We start from the raw sequence: 21,381 nt of genomic DNA, 5'->3' as shown, positions 1-21,381 counted from the left end.
CAATCGTGTGCAAAGAAAATAAAAAATCACGCTTGTGCATGATTGGATGATTGAAGTGAATACGGCTTCAACTCACTGAATTTGCAATTTAAAGATTCAGTATTTTTTGAACAGTCTCTACTCCCTTAGTAAATAAACATAATTGTGTACTATGCTGCACAGCGGGAGCGGCATTTTGCCAGCGGTATCGCAGTACTGCCCCATTGATTTCAGTGAGGAGCAGCGGTGGAGGAACGGTGAGTTCACTGCTTCTTCACCGCTCCAAAGAAGCTGCTGGCAGGACTTTTTGTGACGCCCTGCCAGCGAACCGCTCCAGTAGGCGCCATGTAGGCCCTATTTTTAGAGCTGTAGCTCCTGAAAAAACGCCTCCCGTGCGAAAGGGGGTCTAATATGTATAACATATATTTCAATTCTAAATATATTTTTTTTCCGTAACAGCATGTAAGGATCTGCTACCTTTTTGAATTTAAAAACTAGAGATAAGCACCAAGCTTTTAGCTCTCAGTATCTTTCATCTCACTTTTCTTATAAAGGGAATATAGTTTATATTTTTACCTTTTTTATAGTTAGGCGCTACAAAAAATGCACAAAGATCTGGAGTGTGTGAAGGTGTGAATTTAGCTTAAAACATGACACCGGATAACGAGCAAGAGAAGGGGGAGTAAGGCGATACATTTAAGAAGAAGCTTTTAGTAGGTGTCTAATTTGTCTCAGAATGGTTAAAAAGAGCACCTACATTATGTCTTTCCCCTCTGTTCTGTAATTGAAAACATATAAAGAGCTGTATTCCTTAAGAGTGTACCAGAGCCGATGCCAGAAGGTTGTCTGAATTTAATGAGTCAAGTTTTGGCAAAGTCTAAAACATTTTCTGTCCTCTAAAATATACATTAATATAAAATAGAAGGGCCAGAATTTCAAAAGCTTTAAGCTTTGTGCCAGATACCATAAACTGATGCTTTTCATAGAAAAAGCAGCTTAGATAGAAAGTGTGCTCTTTTGACAGTGTAATTGCTCATTATTTATTTAATTTATTTTTTCATCATTTTGAGCTAATGTAATATTTTATTGTTACGACTGGCCGCCTAGTATACGTGTCACAGCTCTGATGAGGTGTGAATGTTTCATCACTGCTAGGCAACCCATGTGGTCAGGCTGGAAGCAGGCACAGAGTTGTGTAGTCTTTATCTATCATACCATGGACAGGAGACGGGCAACCATGAGACACAAGCTGTTCATTGTCTCCGTGAGTTGTGTCTGTGGTGTTCTACTCTCTCGTGTGCTGAATTTGGGCATAGAGCCTGAATTGGCTCTATCAGAGAGATAAAACATGTCTGGTTCCTAGTTTGTAAATAATAAATGAAAGCAGTCTTCTGTTAAATGTGAACTCTGTTGTTTCTGAGAGGCTTATTAAGCCAATGCAGTGTGCAGTAACCAAAGCAACTATTCCGCTTCATCTTTTATCCATTTATAAGAATCAAATCTGATTGGTTGGTGTAAGTAAGCAAACATTTAACTTTTTAAAAAAAAAATTAAAATATAAATCCATGAGTGTATACATTTTCATTGTTAATTGTACGTTTTTAAGTGGTTCTTTTTTTTATATTCTCTTTTTATTGTTATAAATTATTGTAAAAACAAACTTTAATGCCCCGTACACACAATCAGACATTGATTGGACATTCCCACAACAAAATCCATGGATTTTTTCTGACGGATGTTGGCTCAAACTTGTCTTGCATACACACAGTTACACAAAGTTGGTTGGAAATTGCTAACACCAAGAACACGGTGACGTACAACACATACGACGAGCCGAGAAAAATTAAGTTCAATATCCAGTGTGGCTCTTCTGCTTGATTCGGAGCATGCGTCGAACTCTGTGCGTCGGAATCATGTACACACAATCGGAAATTCCGACAACGGATTTTGTTGTCAGAAAATTTGAGATCCAGATCTCAAATTTTGTGTGATGGAAATTCCAATGGAAAATATCAGATGGAGCCTACACACGGTCGGAATTTCTGACAAAAAGCTCCCATCAAACGTTTTCTGTCGGAAAATCTGACCATGTGTATGGGGCATTCTGATATTCCACATATATAAGTCCCCTCAAACACCCACCATAGTCGTATATTCTATAGATATTTTAAACTTCAACCATTTCCCCCATATGGTGTAGTATACCTCTAGAGTGTCCTTTACTGTATGTATTGTTTCTTCTATTGTTCTCAGCCAGTCAACCTTTGCTACCCATTCCTTCTATTGTCGGGACTTCTGAAGTTATCCATAGTCTCGGAATCAGACTTTTAGCTGCATTTAACAAGTGTAGTTCTGCAAGCAATTTTATCGTTCACATCATATTTTTCTTTATTACTTTTTTTTTAGATGCAGCCAACTGCTGTCCGGATTTTAGCTGCATGAGTGTTCTTAACAATCAGACTAATTGTGAGATATATTGGAGTTGATTTACTAAAGGCAAATAGACAATTCACTTTGCAAAGGCATTTTCCCCAGAGTAGATTACTCTGAGTGATTGTGCCGTCATCACTGAAACTGTCATTCTTCTCTATGCCCTTATACACACGGTCGGACATTCCGACAAAAAAATCCGTCAGATTTTGTCCGACGGATTTTGTCCGAAACTTGTGTTGCATACACACGGTCGGACAAAGTTGTCGGAAAATCCGATCGTACGTAACGTGATGACATTATTTCGTTACAACGGGACTACGTTCAGCCTAGTAGCCAATAGGTTTGGTCTAGGAATTTGATCTGAGCATGCGTGGCACTTTGTCTGATCGGAATTCTCTACACACAATCGGACAAAGCCTGATCGGATTATGTTTGTCAGAAAGTTTTATAGCCCAGCTCTAAAACTTTGTCCGTCGGATATTCCGACGGAAACAGTCCGATGGAGCCCACACACAGTCGGATTATCCGACAACATGGTCCGATCTGACATTTTCTGTCAGAATGTCCGACCGTGTTTACAAGGGCTAAGAGATGTGCACAGGGGTGCTGATCAACCCAATAACACTATTTGCTCATATGATACCCCAGACCAAGTTTAGTTTAGGTCAGTATCTCAATCTTTGTCTGTATGTCCAAATTCATTGCATACAAAATGAGCAGTTGTGGCCTTCATACACATTTTGGTACAGGGTATATATTGTCTACTGTAAATTATATATTGGCCAAAGAGGTTCCTATCATCTCAAATGTAATTGCAATTTAAGAGAAAACTATCAATTCAATATCTCCAAGAACATTTATCAGGTACACAAGAAGAGAGTTGTGACCACTACATTGTATAATTATAGCGTATGACTATGTATATGCAAATAGGTCAAATTCAGTGTACATTTGTTTGTAGCTGTATATAATTGTAAGTGCAGTTCATGTGTATTCTTTAAATCGTAGACTAATACAGCATCACAAATCAATATATAGAACAGTTACTTATCATAAACACACGTAATGCATATTAGGCAGACCCACTATATAATTATATTGTTATTTTGCAGACATTGGTAGAATATGGAGCAAACGTGACTATACAGAACCATGCTGGAGAGAAGCCATCTCAGACTGCTGAGCACCATGGACATAGCATGTGTTCCCGATATCTGGTGGTGGTGGAGACCTGTATGTCTTTGGCATCTCAAGTTGTCAAGCTCACCAAGCAGCTTAAAGAGTAAGTGGGGTTACATATAAAGCATGCATTCAAATGTCACCGTTCCTAATACTCCCTGCCTGGAACACATATTCCACTTTTACTTAAGTATGGAAAAATCTGTTTTTGGATACTGCTGTATAGACACAACTGAATCCATATGCTCATGTACTGAATCATTCCATTTGTGTTAATCTTATAGGGTTTCTATTAATAAAAAATGATTTCCCATTAATGAAAAGTTTTGTTTCATAATACTATCATTGCTTTTGTGGAATCCACTTATAATAGCTGGATACATAATTAATGATTTAGTGTTAGGCAGCTGTGGGGCTCTGTAGAGAAAACAGCCCCCTGTTATCCAAAGCTGTCTATAGAATAGCTTATCAACACAGCATACTGTATAATCAGATTTCCTATGACCAAAAATAAAAATGGCATATTGGGTACAAAGGAAAAATCAAGAGCGAACGCAAGTCTACGTAAAAAAAAAAAAAAACAGGAAAGAGATCTCATTTATTTAGCTTTATTTTTCTTTTTTTTTTTTTTTGCCCTGCCTTAAAATAGTAGTTTGCCATATTCAGTTACATTTTAAAGCATACCTAAAGCCAAACCTTTTTAAAGTTTTGGATAGTGTAGGAAATGGTTAAACCCACTGTCAGGTTTGGTTTCTGGCTGTGTCATATTGGAGAACTTACCGTACTTTCACTTTCAGTCCCATATATATGCAACAGGAATGAAGTTCTCCAAAATAAGAGAAATCTGTTCTTTGACAAAAGTCCCTGAAACAAATGTATCCATTGAAAAACTTTTTTTTTGTTCCTGTTCTTGTGAAAACTCAGAATTCAGGATTTTCCCAAATTTTATGTCCTGGTGACACGGACATCAATAAAAACCTGACAGGGAATCTAACCTTTCCCCACTCTATCCAAAACAAATAGTTCTATCTTTACATACACTTTAAATCGGTATTAAATCCCAACCCAAAAATGTAATATATTGCAGCTTACCAATTATTAGATGTGGTTGCTGCAGTAGTTTTCATAGTTAGTAAGGTTGAATAAAGACACCAGTCCATCCAGTCCAACCTGAGTGAGTGTCTACAATTGTACCTATCCCTGTACATTGCACACTAATCTCTGTCCCTACCCTCAGGAGTAGTGATGGCCGAACGGTTCGCCCGGCGGTCGTTTCGCGGCGAATTTCCGACTTTCGCCGTCCGCGGGTTCGAACGCCTTTTTCCGTCGTTCGCCCCGGCGGACTTACGTGTTTAATGTATACAAGAACTTTAACCTTTCGTGACACGTTTATCATGTGTTACAGGACAACCAATTGAGACATGACAGCTCATGGACACTTGGACATTCCCCCTAACCTATAAATACACCCGATCCGGTGGCCATTTTACATTCTTTCTTCTGTCACTGTAGGGAAAGGATCCTGTGTGGAGTAGGGACAGAGAAAACGCTAGCTATTTGGTACACAAAAGTTCTTTTCAGGACTGGTATAGGTGTTAGGTCAGCAGCCTGAGTTTCTTTTGTCAGTTTAGATAAAGGGACAGAGCGCTGTATGCTGCTATTTTAGGGACAGCTCAGCCAGATTAGTCTTTCTTCATCATCATCATCATCATCATCATTAGCTGTTACTATCAGGTCCACAAAAGAGCTGTTCCAGCTAATCGTTCCAGCCTACTCTTTTTTGCCAATTTGTATAGGGACAGGCAGGAAGCAGTGTGTCAGGCAGTGAGGATAATTTTAAAGACTTGCTGTTACTATTAGTTCCACAAAGGTTCTTTTCAGGACTGGTATCAGTGGTACGGTAATAGGCTTGTACACGTATAATATTCTTTCTTCCAAATATAGAAAGAATATTATACTTGACTGCTGCCCTTCTGCTGCAGTCTGCTAATCATTCACAACTCACTTGTTCCACAAAGCTCTTTATCAGGACTGGTAACTTGGTCTGTCTAGGGTGCTACGGTACATAGGCTTGGGTGCGGTACAGTCTGCTGTTCTGTAAGGACCGCTATCGGTCCACAATAGATAGGGTTGCCGTGCACTACTGCTGACCGCTGCCCTATACTGCAGCAGTCCTTCAGCGGTATAGGGACTGACGCACAGTCTGCTAAACACTAATACACAACCTGCTTGGTCCACAAAAGTTCTTATAAGGACTGGTAACTTGGTATAGGGTGCTACGGTACATAGGCCTGAGTGCGTTACAGTCTGCTGTTCTGTAAGGACCGCTATCGGTCCACAATACATAGGGTTGACGTGCACTACTGCTGACCGCTGCCCTATACTGCAGCAGTCCTTCAGCGGTATAGGGACTGACGCACAGTCTGCTAAACACTAACACACAACCTGCTTGGTCCACAAAAGTTCTTATAAGGACTGGTAACTTGGTATAGGGTGCTACGGTACATAGGCCTGAGTGCAGTACAGTCTGCTGTTCTGTAAGGACTGCTATCGGTCCACAATACATAGGGTTGCCGTGCACTACTGCTGACCGCTGCCCTATACTGCAGCAGTCCTTCAGCGGTATAGGGACTGACGCACAGTCTGCTAAACACTAATACACAACCTGCTTGGTCCACAAAAGTTCTTATAAGGACTGGTAACTTGGTATAGGGTGCTACGGTACATAGGCCTGAGTGCAGTACAGTCTGCTGTTCTGTAAGGACCGCTATCGGTCCACAATACATAGGGTTGCCGTGCACTACTGCTGACCGCTGCCCTATACTGCAGCAGTCCTTCATTGGTATAGGGACTGACGTACAGTCTGCTAATCACTAACACACAACCTGCTTGGTCCACAAAAGTTCTTATAAGGACTGGTAACTTGGTATAGGGTGCTACGGTACATAGGCCTGAGTGCAGTACAGTCTGCTGTTCTGTAAGGACCGCTATCGGTCCACAATACATAGGGTTGCCGTGCACTACTGCTGACCGCTGCCCTATACTGCAGCAGTCCTTCATTGGTATAGGGACTGACGTACAGTCTGCTAATCACTAACACACAACCTGCTTGGTCCACAAAAGTTCTTATAAGGACTGGTAACTTGGTATAGGGTGCTACGGTACATAGGCCTGAGTGCGTTACAGTCTGCTGTTCTGTAAGGACCGCTATCGGTCCACAATACATAGGGTTGCCGTGCACTACTGCTGACCGCTGCCCTATACTGCAGCAGTCCTTCATTGGTATAGGGACTGACGTACAGTCTGCTAATCACTAACACACAACCTGCTTGGTCCACAAAAGTTCTTATAAGGACTGGTAACTTGGTATAGGGTGCTACGGTACATAGGCCTGAGTGCGTTACAGTCTGCTGTTCTGTAAGGACCGCTATCGGTCCACAATACATAGGGTTGCCGTGCACTACTGCTGACCGCTGCCCTATACTGCAGCAGTCCTTCATTGGTATAGGGACTGACGTACAGTCTGCTAATCACTAACACACAACCTGCTTGGTCCACAAAAGTTCTTATAAGGACTGGTAACTTGGTATAGGGTGCTACGGTACATAGGCCTGAGTGCGTTACAGTCTGCTGTTCTGTAAGGACCGCTATCGGTCCACAATACATAGGGTTGCCGTGCACTACTGCTGACCGCTGCCCTATACTGCAGCAGTCCTTCAGCGGTATAGGGACTGACGCACAGTCTGCTAAACACTAACACACAACCTGCTTGGTCCACAAAAGTTCTTATAAGGACTGGTAACTTGGTATAGGGTGCTACGGTACATAGGCCTGAGTGCAGTACAGTCTGCTGTTCTGTAAGGACCGCTATCGGTCCACAATACATAGGGTTGCCGTGCACTACTGCTGACCGCTGCCCTATACTGCAGCAGTCCTTCATTGGTATAGGGACTGACGTACAGTCTGCTAATCACTAACACACAACCTGCTTGGTCCACAAAAGTTTTTATAAGGACTGGTAACTTGGTATAGGGTGCTACGGTACATAGGCCTGAGTGCAGTACAGTCTGCTGTTCTGTAAGGACCGCTATCGGTCCACAATACATAGGGTTGCCGTGCACTACTGCTGACCGCTGCCCTATACTGCAGCAGTCCTTCATTGGTATAGGGACTGACGTACAGTCTGCTAATCACTAACACACAACCTGCTTGGTCCACAAAAGTTCTTATAAGGACTGGTAACTTGGTATAGGGTGCTACGGTACATAGGCCTGAGTGCGTTACAGTCTGCTGTTCTGTAAGGACCGCTATCGGTCCACAATACATAGGGTTGCCGTGCACTACTGCTGACCGCTGCCCTATACTGCAGCAGTCCTTCAGCGGTATAGGGACTGACGCACAGTCTGCTAAACACTAACACACAACCTGCTTGGTCCACAAAAGTTCTTATAAGGACTGGTAACTTGGTATAGGGTGCTACGGTACATAGGCCTGAGTGCAGTACAGTCTGCTGTTCTGTAAGGACCGCTATCGGTCCACAATACATAGGGTTGCCGTGCACTACTGCTGACCGCTGCCCTATACTGCAGCAGTCCTTCATTGGTATAGGGACTGACGTACAGTCTGCTAATCACTAACACACAACCTGCTTGGTCCACAAAAGTTCTTATAAGGACTGGTAACTTGGTATAGGGTGCTACGGTACATAGGCCTGAGTGCAGTACAGTCTGCTGTTCTGTAAGGACCGCTATCGGTCCACAATACATAGGGTTGCCGTGCACTACTGCTGACCGCTGCCCTATACTGCAGCAGTCCTTCATTGGTATAGGGACTGACGTACAGTCTGCTAATCACTAACACACAACCTGCTTGGTCCACAAAAGTTTTTATAAGGACTGGTAACTTGGTATAGGGTGCTACGGTACATAGGCCTGAGTGCAGTACAGTCTGCTGTTCTGTAAGGACCGCTATCGGTCCACAATACATAGGGTTGACGTGCACTACTGCTGACCGCTGCCCTATACTGCAGCAGTCCTTCAGCGGTATAGGGACTAAGAGTTTTGTCACAGGGTGATTTAAAAAATGACAGGCAGAGGAAGAGGCAGGCCCTTCCGCAGGGGTGGTAGGGGTAGGGCAGGAGCAACAGCCTTGAGCCAAAGTGGGAAGTTGCAGAAGGTGCGTTCAATTACTTTAAAGGACGCACCAGACTTGGTTGAGTGGCTCACTCAGCCTTATTCTTCTGCACCCTCCTCATCCTCTCGATCTGCACCCTCTTCTTCACTCTCTGCTATGTGCACCCCCAAAGACACTACCACCAACAACACCACCACCACCACATACCTTCCGCTTGAGTGCAAATGGGGGCCTTCATGCTCCAGTGTTTTAATAGGGACCCCCGTATAAAAAGCATGAGGGTCAAGGACCAGTACTGGGTGGCAACGTACTTAGATCCCCGGTACAAACACAAAATGGCGGAAATGTTACCGCCGTCGCAGAGGGCTGTCAGAATGCAGCACTTCCAGGCCTTGCTTCGAGAAATGCTGCATTCTGCTTTTGCGTGCGCTGGCAGAGGAGCAATTCCCACTCCCAGAGAAGGATTTGCGGGTACCAATCCAACAGCGCCTGCAAGAAGAGGCCGGTTTGAAGATGTGTTGGTGACTTCGGATATGAGGTCATTCTTTCAGCCGACCCATCGACAGGTGTCATCCGGATCCAGCATCAGGGAACGCCTAGACCGTCAGGTGTCCGACTACATTGGGTTAACGGCCGATGTGGACGCTCTGAGGAGTGATGAACCCCTAGACTACTGGGTGGGCAGGCTTGACCTCTGGCCAGAGCTTGCCCAATTTGCAATCGAACTGTTGGCTTGCCCCTCATCCAGTGTCCTGTCCGAAAGGACGTTCAGCGCAGCAGGGGGGATTGTGACCGATAAGCGTACTCGCCTAGCTCACGACAGTGTTAACTACCTCACATTTCTAAAAATGAATGAGGCATGGATCTCGGAGGAATTCAACACATGTGATCAGTAGACCATGTATATGTCTATAAACAATTTTTGGAATCAAGCACACAGACCTTCTTAATTCATTTGGCTCACTTCCCTGACCCAAAAAAGCACACCGTACTATATGCCCCTACCCTCCTCTTTGAAGAGGTTGAGCGGTGTCATATTTCTACTGGGGCTGCTTATTATGAGGGGTTCCCACCATCCCTGTGCTGTGCTGACTTCCTCCTGGGTGTTCTTATTATGAGGGGCTCCCACCATCCCTGTGCTGTGCTGACTTCCTCCTGGGGGTTCTTATTATGAGGGGCTCCCACCATCCCTGTGCTGTGCTGACTTCCTCCTGGGGGTTCTTATTATGAGGGGATCACACCATCCCTGTGCTGTGCTGACTTCCTCCTGGGGCTGCTTACGGTGCTGCTGTCAGCGCTGTATGTCACGGAGCTGCTGTCAGCGCTGTATGTCACGGAGCTGCTGTCAGCGCTGTATGTCACGGAGCTGCTGTCAGCGCTGTATGTCACGGAGCTGCTGTCAGCGCTGTATGTCACGGAGCTGCTGTCAGCGCTGTATGTCACGGAGCTGCTGTCAGCGCTGTATGTCACGGAGCTGCTGTCAGCGCTGTATGTCACGGTGCTGCTGTCAGCGCTGTATGTCACGGAGCTGCTGTCAGCGCTGTATGTCACGGAGCTGCTGTCAGTGCTGTATGTCACGGAGCTGCTGTCAGCGCTGTATGTCACGGAGCTGCTGTCAGCGCTGTATGTCACGGAGCTGCTGTCAGCGCTGTATGTCACGGTGCTGCTGTCAGCGCTGTATGTCACGGAGCTGCTGTCAGCGCTGTATGTCACGGAGCTGCTGTCAGCGCTGTATGTCACGGAGCTGCTGTCAGCGCTGTATGTCACGGAGCTGCTGTCAGCGCTGTATGTCACGGAGCTGCTGTCAGCGCTGTATGTCACGGTGCTGCTGTCAGCGCTGTATGTCACGGAGCTGCTGTCAGCGCTGTATGTCACGGAGCTGCTGTCAGCGCTGTATGTCACGGAGCTGCTGTCAGCGCTGTATGTCACGGTGCTGCTGTCAGCGCTGTATGTCACGGAGCTGCTGTCAGCGCTGTATGTCACGGAGCTGCTGTCAGCGCTGTATGTCACGGAGCTGCTGTCAGCGCTGTATGTCACGGAGCTGCTGTCAGCGCTGTATGTCACGGAGCTGCTGTCAGCGCTGTATGTCACGGTGCTGATGTCAGTGCTCTGTATTACGGTGCTGCTGTCAGTGCTCTGTATCTCCTGCACCCTCTTGTTTGCCTACCCTGGTCCCTGACCTTCCCTCTCCTCCATTGCCTTCATTAGCTCCATAGTCCTGAATTGTCAGAACAATTTCCCAAATAAAAAAAAAATGCTTGTAGTTATCGATCCCAAATTCACCTCATACATGTATTATGCTATTGTCCAGGTGGTGGGACTACGTGCTACCCCCTAATAATTACCCCGTGGCCGCAAATTCGACCTAAAGGTTTGCGAAATTCGCCTCCCATTGAAGTCAATGGAGCCCGCGGCGAACGGTCGTTTTCGCGAACGTTTGTGTCCGTTCGCGTTTCGCGTTCGCGAAACGTCCCGTCGGAAGTTCGTCCATCACTACTCAGGAGCCCACAATCCAAGGTCCCCATTCATATACTACGGCCAATTTTGGACAGAAGCCAGTTAGCCTACCTGCATGTCTTTGGATTGTGGGAGGAAACCGGAGTACCCGGAGCAAACCCACGCAGGCACAGGGAGAACATGCAAACTCCAGGCAGGTAGTGTCATGGTTGGGATTCGAACCAGTGACCCTTCTTACTGCTAGGTGAGAGTGCTAACCACTACAACACTGTGCTGTATTTTTTGGGATTTTTTCCCCTCTGTTTTCACCTGGTGATCTGGGAAGTAACACCTTCTGAATTAGAGTGCCTACCCTCTGGATGAAGGAGCACAGGGGCACCTTTGTACGACAGCTTTTTTAGTCTAGGGAGAGGGGAGTGTTAGATGTACTCAGTGCCAGGGCAAGGTCATCCAGCACCCAGGGCTAAATACCCAAGCTGTGCCTCATCCTCCGTTTATGATATGCAAACTTAGTGGATCTTACACCCAGCCATCACTCACTGTCCCTACTCCCGCTAGCCTTGCAACAGAAGGAAGGATTTTATTGGTGCCCATGGCAAAAAACTTTTTCTATGGACACCATTTTAGATGTCTGTCCAGGTCCAGGCTGTGTGGGATCTCAACAAAAACCTTTTTTTTTTCTTTTTTTTTTTAGTCCTTTTGAAAACTGACATTTTTTTAAAGAAGTAATCTCCCTGCAAGCTGATATCATAGTGTGCTAGTGTGCATCGCATATTACCACATTATGAGAGACTTGCCTTAAAACACAAATTAAATTCAAAATACTAACAACTTACAAAGCCACCCACAATTTAGCCCCCAGCTACATCACTAGCCTAGTCTCAAAATACCAACCTAGTCATTATCTTTGTTCCTTCCAAGACCTCCTGCTCTCTAGCTCCCTTGTCACCTCCTCCCATGCTCACCTCCAGGAATTTCCAGAGCCTCTCACAACCTATGGAACTCCTTACCCCAATCTGTCCGATTTATCTCCTACTCTATTAGCTTTTAGACGATCCCTGAAAACCCTCCTCTTTATAGAAGCCTATCTACCCACACCTAACAACTGTATTTTCATTTTCTCCATCAGATCATCCTGAGTTCTAATAAACAGGGCCCTCGGATTCCTCCTGTATTGATTTGTACTGTCTGCCCTCATGTTGTAAAGCACGGGGCAAACTGTTGGTTCTATATAAATCCTGTATAATAATAATATTAATAAAAAAACAAAGCCCTCCAATGGTGGGCTGTCACTGCTGCAGAGGCTTACATCCTCACCCAGTCTTCCTTCCAGGTCCAGGGTTGTGGCTGCTTGAATGGCTAAGCTGCAATGACGCCACTCCAGCGCATGCATGTGGGAGTCATGGTTTATGGCCCAAAGCTCTGAAGGAACGGCCCAGATATGCTGTACCTTCAGAGTGCATGCGCCGGTGACATCACCAGCTGCTGCTCACCAGAATATCTCCTATACGGTGCATGTTTAGGAGATATTCATTTTACCTAGAGGTAAGCTTTATTTTAAGTTTACCTGTAGGTAAAAATAGGTGAAAAGAGTTTACAACCACTTTAACCACTTGCTTACTGGGCACTTAAACCCCCCCTCCTATCCAGACCAATTTTCATCTTTCAGCGCTGATGCACTTTGAATGACAATTGCACGGTCATACAACACTGTACCCAAATTAAATCCCCCCCCAAATAGAGCTTTCTTTTGGTGGTATTTGATCACCTGTGTGATTTAAATTTTTTGTTAAAAAAATGTAAAAAGACAGAATTTTTTAAAAATATATATATATTTTTTTTATTATGTTATAAAATTTTAAAATGGGTAATTTTTGTTCGTCATTGATGTACGCTGATGAGGCAGCAGTGATGGACACAGATAGGTGGCAGTGATGGGCACTGATGGGTGGCAGTGATGGGCACTAATCGGTTACACTGATTGGCGCCACTGCTATGCATTGATGGGTGGCACTTGTGGACATTGATAGGTGGCACTTGTGGGCATTGATAGGTGGCACTTGAGGGCACTTTCAGATGGCAATTATGAGGCATAATTGCCTCTTCCATTCCGGGACCGATGTCCCTTTAAGATGAGCCGTGATCAGCTTTTTTTTCTCCTCCTCTTTCAGCTTGAGGAAAAGAAAACGTTCACCGAGCTTTTGTTTTGATCATGTGATCAGCTGTCATTGGCTGATAGCTGATCACATGGTAAGTGGTCAGGACTGGCCCCATACTCTGATCGGTGATCACCCAAGTCTAAGTGACTCGATGATCATAGCGCGCTCCGCTCACGCCCTGTAGGGCGTGCGCAGGGAGCGTGCACAGGGGAGGCCGTCATATGACGGCCTACCGGGAATTCACATCAGCGATGTGGCCATCATTCGGCCATAGCACGGATGTCAACGGGTTAATCCTATCAGAGCACATGGTAAATGTGTTATTTTGTGTTGCAGAGAAGAGCAAATGAGATTTGTAACTCTTCACTCTTCCGCAAATCCTCCCTTTATATGTTAGAAGTTGACCCCACCAATATGCCCAGCGAAGGCCTTTATGAAACCCAAATGATGCCTAAAACAAGACCCCTGTGGTGCCGGATATTTCCTGCTGTTACCAAAAACCATAACAGCTAACCATTTTCTGTCAGCCAGCTGTCATCATTCACTGACACTTAGTGATTCTCTGTAAACTTTTCCTGCACTTTCATGCATTATATTGCTATGTCAGACTATCACATTAGTCAAAGTCTATAAAGGGGAATCCAGGGTACCAGAGACGTTTTTATGATATAATGTGGTTGGGGATGAACTAAAGATGTCTGTAGAGAATGAAGTCAAGTAAGGCTAGCTGGGCTTTGTAACAGGAGTGCTGCTCTGCCATCTGCTGGCTGTTAATAATATTTGCAGCTAACAGAGGTCTACTCCGGGCACTTCTTCAATCTAGTGTCCATGTTAGATATGTACTCCTACTTTGCAAGAATTAAGCAGCTCATGCAAAGCTTAGACATGAATGGAAGTGAGAATTGCATGTAAGATGCAACCTCAAAGTAATCTTTTTTTGGCAGGTATGTCTACAGCATTGTGTTGTAATAAATGTTGGCATTATATTGATAGAAATAACAGACAAGCATCTCCTTATCAGTCAAGTGTGCATGTCTATGAACTGAAGAGACATTCTTGGCACCAGCTTATCTCATTCCTATATTTATATCATTATTATAACAGAGAACATTGGTCATAAAAACTCGTGTTGGTAGTTTACTGTCAAGAGTAATCGGAAATCCCGCTTCTGATCTCCCCATAGACATGGGTATACAATCACAACAGGCAATGATCCTCTAATATCCATGTAAAATATTTTATAGATTATTCAAGCAAATACTTAACAGGCAGCTGCTGCAAAGTTAGAAATACTATCTGTGGGATGCTGGGACAAGGGAGGCCTAGTTCAATTTTCCATTGCAATTTTGTTCTTTTCTGGCATTACATTATTTCTTATATCACTAATTACATTCTCTTCATTCATACTTTTGCATACCACATCACATTGCTGATAGTGTTTACAACCCCTGGAACTTGACCAAAAATGATAAAAATGAGTATGGTCATAAGGCATGTATCCGTTCTACTTCATATGGTCCTAAGCCGCTGTAGGTTGTGGGTGCTGTAATAATGAAATGGGTGGCCCCATTGGTATGTTCTATATCAGCACACCAGATTTGCAAAAGGAAAGTAATTTATTTAAATCAACATAATCATCACCTAAAAGTAGGTTTGAGAAAGTTTCAAATCCATTTACCTAATGAATCATTCATTAAAAGAATACCAAAATGAATGAAAGTAGACTTTGCTAAGTGAATGAAAGAAAATAAAACAAAGCTGTGTTGACCTTGAAAACCCAATCAAGTGCAGGGATTATTAATAAACATAGGATGTTTGCTTAAACACAATTGGTTGATTAAAGTAAACACAGCTTCATTGCATCTGCTAAGACCAATAAACATTTGCTTTGCTTAAAGTGGTAGTAAACTCTGTTACACCACTTGTACCTACAGGTAAGCCTGTGATAAGGCTTACCTGTAGGTACAGTAAATATCTCCTAAACTTGCACAGTTTAGGAGATATTCAGACTGCATGCAGCTGATGATATCACCAGCGGATTGCGCTCTGATGGTCCAGCTTACAGTGTGGGACCTTCAGAGCCTGTGCCGCAAATGGCGGCTCCCACTTGCATGCTTCCGGAAGGAAGACTGGGGGAAGATGTCGGCCATCTCAGCAGTGACATCGCTTGTGCTGGAGCGCTTCATTCTAAGGTAAGTCTGCCATAATGCGCTAGTATGCGATGTATACTAGTACATTATGACATTGCCTTGCAGGGAATCTTTATAACCATCTGCGGTTTACTACCGCTTTAAGTGAACCATATATATGCCTTCATAAATCGGCACCTTTGTATCTTTCTTTCTTTGCTGCACTATTGGAGGGAGCAAAAAATTTGAAAAATGTTTGAAATGTTTGTAAAATGTTTTTTAATGCTGAACTGTGCACATATATACAAATACAAAAAGTTACAAAATAAGTAAAACATCATGAGATGTATTTTTAAATTCAGCTACATTAGCCTATTGCATTCCCCTGTACGGAAGCACTGATGGAGGGAGGTGCAGCATTAAAGTGGTTCTAAAGCCTAAACATTTTTTACCTTAATGCATTCTTGCATTAAGGTAAAAAATATTTAGGCATCGAATTTGACCACTTATCCCCCCCCCCCCTTTCCCTTATACTTACCTGAGCCCTCATTAAATCCAGTGCTGTGCACATCTGCAGCTCTTCTCTTCCTTTACTTCTGTGTCTCCCTGGCTTTGCTGAAGCACCATTGGCTCCCAGTGCTGTCAATCAAAGCCAGTGACGAGGGAGCAGGGGGGCGGGGCAGAATCCCAATGGACGCAGCAGCAGGGCTCAGGAGCGAGAATGCACCAGTGCACCCATGAGAAGGGGGTTCCCATGGGGACTCTGGACAGAGAGGAGGAGCCATTAGTGTCAGCAGGGGACCCGAGAAGATGAGGTTCGGGGAGGCTCTGTGCAATTCCATTGCGCAGAGCGTGTAAATATAGAGATGTTGGTTATTTTTAAAAAAATGGCCTTTACAATCACTTTAAGTCTGGTACACACTGGTTGAATATCGTACAGTATAGCCAGTCCAACAGAAACCAGTTAACATTCAGCCAGTGTGGATATCTATATTCATCTGGATTCTGTCGAACAGACATGCTGGACAACCAACAGCCAATTGGTATCTGTTTGACCGGTGTATTCTGGGGGGGGGGGGGGGGTCACAATAGCTCAAAAAGGAGATCGTTGTACTGACATTGCATAGTTAGTACAGTGAGCTACTCAGTTTTTTTTTAGTTCAGACTGCTGGGTTGAACAAAAAAAACTACATGTGCGTACCAGGCTGTAGGTTTTCAATCAAATGGCATACATGTGCCTATGCTGACAAAGAACATGGTGACAGTAAGGGAGGACAGAGGGTGATCTATCAGTATTTTGCTGCTCCCTTGTGGTTCAATCATAGTGTGAGGGAATAAAGGTTGCCAGGAGCTGTTCTGCTTACCTACATTAAAGAAACGTCAGGTCACTGGCCTAGCTGTACTATCTGCATAGGGCAGGTGAGGCAGCTACAAAAATGTAATCTAACTTCGTATTTAATTTTCTGTGTAGAGTTCAGCTTTAAAATATATAATCTGGTTTCCTAGTATAACAGTAGACCATCTTGTATTGCAGAGCTGTACGTTTCCAGTTGAACAATGCAATAATGACATGCAGAAGCTGTAAGTGGTGCCTTGGGAATGGTTATATCCAACAGAACTTCAGCTTAATCTCTTTTCTTTACAGGCAGACGGCAGAGCGTATCACTTTACAGACACACCTCCAACAGCTACTGGAAGCACAGCGATCCCTGCCAACATCCCCCAGGTATTATAGTGCCTCCCATTTATTCCCTGCCAAAAAAATTAATAAAGAGGGAATCCAAACGATACAGGAAGCAAAGATGATAACAGAAATTGTGAAACACTGATTTGCTTGACAGGAAACTTTTATTTCCTAGTTAACACACTATGTCTGAGATTGTCCATGTGAAAAAATAACATTGAAGGAAAACATGGGAACGTAACAATGGAGGCTGAAGCTTACACAAATAGTAAAGCTGTAAGCAGACACTTCCTCCATGTTAATCTTTCACCTTTATAAACCCCAATACATGCAAAGGAACCAGTACAATCATAGGCCTGGTTCACACCTATGCATTTTTTAGCACGTTTTCAGTTTTGCAGAAACACACTATAGTCCATTTAACATGGTTTCCTATGGATGTAGTTCACATCTGTGTATTTTATGGAAAGGGCAAAGGACTTTTTTTGAGGGTTTTTTTGGTTCCATAGACTTCAATGGATCAAAAATGTGTATTGCAAAAACGCAGAATGCACCTCGAATATGCAAACTGCAACCTGCATAGGTGTGGACCAGGCCTTGAGTGCAATATCTAATTTTACAGGTGGTGTGGTGATTGGGAGTGTGGAGAATCTGGGGCATGCGGTGACAAGCCCATCTGAGGAATGTGAACAATAACAACTATAATGTTGTAATATTTCTGCAGGTGTCCAAAAATATTGCAGAAAATAAGTTACAAAAACTAAAACGGTAAAGAACCTGGCAAGAAGTGGATCGTATAGATTGGTAATGGGTGCTGTTAAATAAAGACACCTAAAATACATACATTTTTAAATCAATTTCAAATCCCAAGTCCACGCTGTGTTAGACCCACACTGTCTGCCCTCCTTTTCCCATCCTCAAAGCTCACAAATTATTTTTTTCAAAATTCCATTACACATAGTCCAACAGTCTTTTGGCTGGTCATATGACATCATGGGTACTTTTTCTTCTCCAGCGTGAGTACTCCTGGACAGAGAACTTGCATAATGATGTGTTCTGTTCAAGTACCGTGAGCACAGGCCAGAGTGATAACTAGGGAGTCCATCCATGATGGTCTGGGTTGAAAAGAAGTGAGTTAGATGGTGCTGTTATCATTCAAACTTGAAGAGTTGGATTGCACAGTGATGAGTCTGCAGAGAACAGCGCTTCAGACGTGAATATATTAACAAAGGATGCCTTTTTATTTTTAAACATGGTGGTACTTATATTTTTATTTTATCATAGAACTGAAATTGGTCTTTAGATTATTACTGTAGAAAGTAAATGCATATGGGAACACAATTTGTGTTATTAAAAGCAAACTGTTATGGTTGAATATAAAAGATATAGACATTATAAAATTGACTGTATCAAATTTCCTGCAGATAATTAAAACAGAAAAAGAAATCAACTTAGCATGTAAGTTGAAAAAGAAAATGCTAATATTATTCAATGAAATCCAAAAAGTTTTACTAGTTTATAAACTTTAAAAAGAAGTCTTATAACCTATCCATGTAAAAGATACATTATAAAATATAATCACTGAGACCTGAAATGTATTTTTTTTAGCCGCCTTGACAAAGTAGTTGCCAATGCCAGATAACATAGTGAAGTAATGCAGCCAACTCTTCACATATATTATTGCTTGCCTAACATAAGAGCAGGAACAGTAATGGCCCCTAAACACGATCCAAAAATCGGACCATTATACCTAAAGAAAAAACACATAAAATTCCTAGTCCAGATGGCATAATCCCTATGGAAGGGTTTATAGAACACTATATCTTTTCTTTTAACTTGGTCAGATCTACAATTCTGTTGACAGATGTACAGCTGATATTGTACTGCTATAAAGGATAAAAGAAGTGCAAAAAACTAGATCCTAGACAATGTAAACCTGACTTCTGTTGTACAAAAAATATTGGAAAAGCGTGCTAAGGGATGATGTGCAAAATACATATTGGAGAATATTCTTACAAAAGAGAATTACTATGGATTCATGTAGGATAGGGTGTGTGTAATTTGCAATTAGAGTTTTTATGCAGCTATGGAAAACTGGATGTTAGATGTAAAAAAATATGGATTGAATTTAAATGAAAAAAGAGCTGTGTTCGAAAAACTGGACTAAATTACTAACTGGGGTAGGCGATAACTGCTAACTTGAATTTGATATAATTTTGTTAATTGGTTACCTTTACACCTTTTTTAACTACCGTAAGATATTCGTATTCTTATAACATATGTTAATGCGGAAATATGTGTTGTGTTGATGACTGTCTTTGAACAGTTGCTCTTTTTGTTAAAACAATTTATAAATAAAAAGTAAGTTTTTTTTATTATTGCAAGGACTTTATCAACAACCATGACAGTAAGATGCATATTGAAGAAAGATTACGTTTTATTTAACTTTTTTTGTTTTAGTGGTTAGGGCATGGGAAATATGCCACATGGAATACTAATGGCAAGATTATTAGCAGAAAGGAAAGTCAATATCACTAGTTATAATTACTAAAGGATAGTATGACAGCAGTATATTTTACTAGCAGAAAAACTTCACGCAAAGCTACAATAGAAATGTCTTCAAGACAATATCCTGCCCACTGGGGTTTTTGAACCCTGAACTCCAAGCAAAACTCCAGGTTAATCTTTTAGTGTAAGTGTAAAAACCATCTCATGGCTTACCTGATCCATTGTTTTCACCAGTAGTGCCCAATTTATTAAAAAACCCATTAAAAGGTGCCCTGTTACCCATCATTGCTGATCTCTTCTCTTGAACTGGGTATTGTGTAACCACCGTCTGTTGTCCTTGCTAGGCTGTGTTGGCATCATTATGTGGTTCTGGTGGTGGTTCTGGTCTGTGGCTATATGGTTGGTGGCAGAGCAGGAGAGAGACACAAAGACTGCTGTTGACCCCACAGACTACATTCCTAAGTGTTCATGGGAAATGTATTCCTGTGAAGTGTGCCTCAAGTAGAAAGTGGGATAAGGCTTGCTTAGATCCATTCCCATAGCCAAAGGGGATCCCTGACATTTTCAGGAACAATGAGTAGATTCACAACAGATACAAATACTTTCTTTGAGATAAAGCAGTTGCACAAATGGGGGGGGGGGGGTACTAGCAGAAAAAAAGATGGGGCAACCCCTTAGTTTTGCTTTAAACAAGTGCTTTGCTAAACCAAAACACCAAACATATTGGATAGTACTGCTTTGGCTTCTGGGTTTCATCAACATGGGGATTGTTGTTCTTGTCAAAATGCCTGAGGTAAAGGAGCATTGCATAGGGCTTGATTTACTAAAACTGGAGAGGGCAAAATCTGGTGCAGCAGTGCATTGTAGCCAATCAGCTTCTAACTTCAGCTTGTTCAATTAAGCTTAGAATAAAAACTGAAAGCTGATTTCCATGGTTTCCATGCAGAGCTGCACCAGATTTTGCACTCTCCAGTTTCAGTAAAGTAACCCCATAAACTCTTCTACTTTTACCTAAACTGCAGGAAAGTTTTTTCCTGTTTTGCTTCACAGGCTTGCCAGAATTATCAGGAAAAAATTCTTTCCACCATGGGGCAAAATTTGGCGACAGTTGTCCAGACTAGAACATGTGACATTTCTGAGAGTCTGAACTTGACAGAATTTAGTTTTTATCTAGATAACCATGTAAATGTGTGTTAATTTTCTTTAAAAATGGCATACCTAATTTCTGGTAAGTAACTTGGTGTGAGGGGAAACAGACCTCTGCTGTGATGGATTCAGATATCGATCTGTACTCAGTTTTTTTTTAACCTCATTCTTGAAGTTGTGAGGATTACGTATACATTATCACAAGCTAGAGTTTCACATCTTGAAATGCACTTATATGTCTTGTAATATAGGGACTGTTTGTTTAGCATGTTGAGCAAGAATTCCATAGCCTAATAGCACACCATTAAGTCAGTAAGACTGCTCATCAAATCTAGTCTTCGTAGTCTAACATGCAATAGTGTAATTTAATAGTCAAACTTGGGAAGGATCCTGCATCTGATTCATGTGAATTTCCTACCACAGAACTGGTTGGATGGAAGAATAAAATGTATCTATCTGTATGTAAACCAAATGCATAAACTTTTTAACAAGTTGCTAGAGAAAGAACATTGAATATATTTCTAATGTTCTATGTATTGTACTGAAATCTAGATTAGGATAATATATAAGCTAC

At 42.7% G+C, this 21,381-nt stretch overlaps 1 protein-coding gene across 12 annotated transcripts in view; it reads left to right on the top strand.

The window, feature by feature from the left end:
• Window positions 1-21,381, top strand: part of SNCAIP (synuclein alpha interacting protein) — a 311,501-nt gene that overhangs the window by 252,067 nt on the left and 38,053 nt on the right. For all 12 annotated transcript variants that reach the window (XM_077462204.1, XM_077462193.1, XM_077462201.1 and 9 more), the window contains 2 exons: window positions 3,525-3,694; window positions 17,115-17,195. In XM_077462204.1, the coding sequence (XP_077318330.1) occupies window positions 3,525-3,694; window positions 17,115-17,195 (251 nt within the window). The remainder of the gene's footprint in view (window positions 1-3,524; window positions 3,695-17,114; window positions 17,196-21,381) is intronic.

This window comes from Lithobates pipiens, unplaced genomic scaffold (assembly GCF_037356315.1).
Source record: "Lithobates pipiens isolate NorthernLeopardFrog02 unplaced genomic scaffold, aLitPip1_a1.2 Scaffold_3, whole genome shotgun sequence".
Classification (NCBI taxonomy): domain Eukaryota; kingdom Metazoa; phylum Chordata; class Amphibia; order Anura; family Ranidae; genus Lithobates; species Lithobates pipiens.
This window is presented reverse-complemented; position numbering and strand designations above follow the sequence as displayed.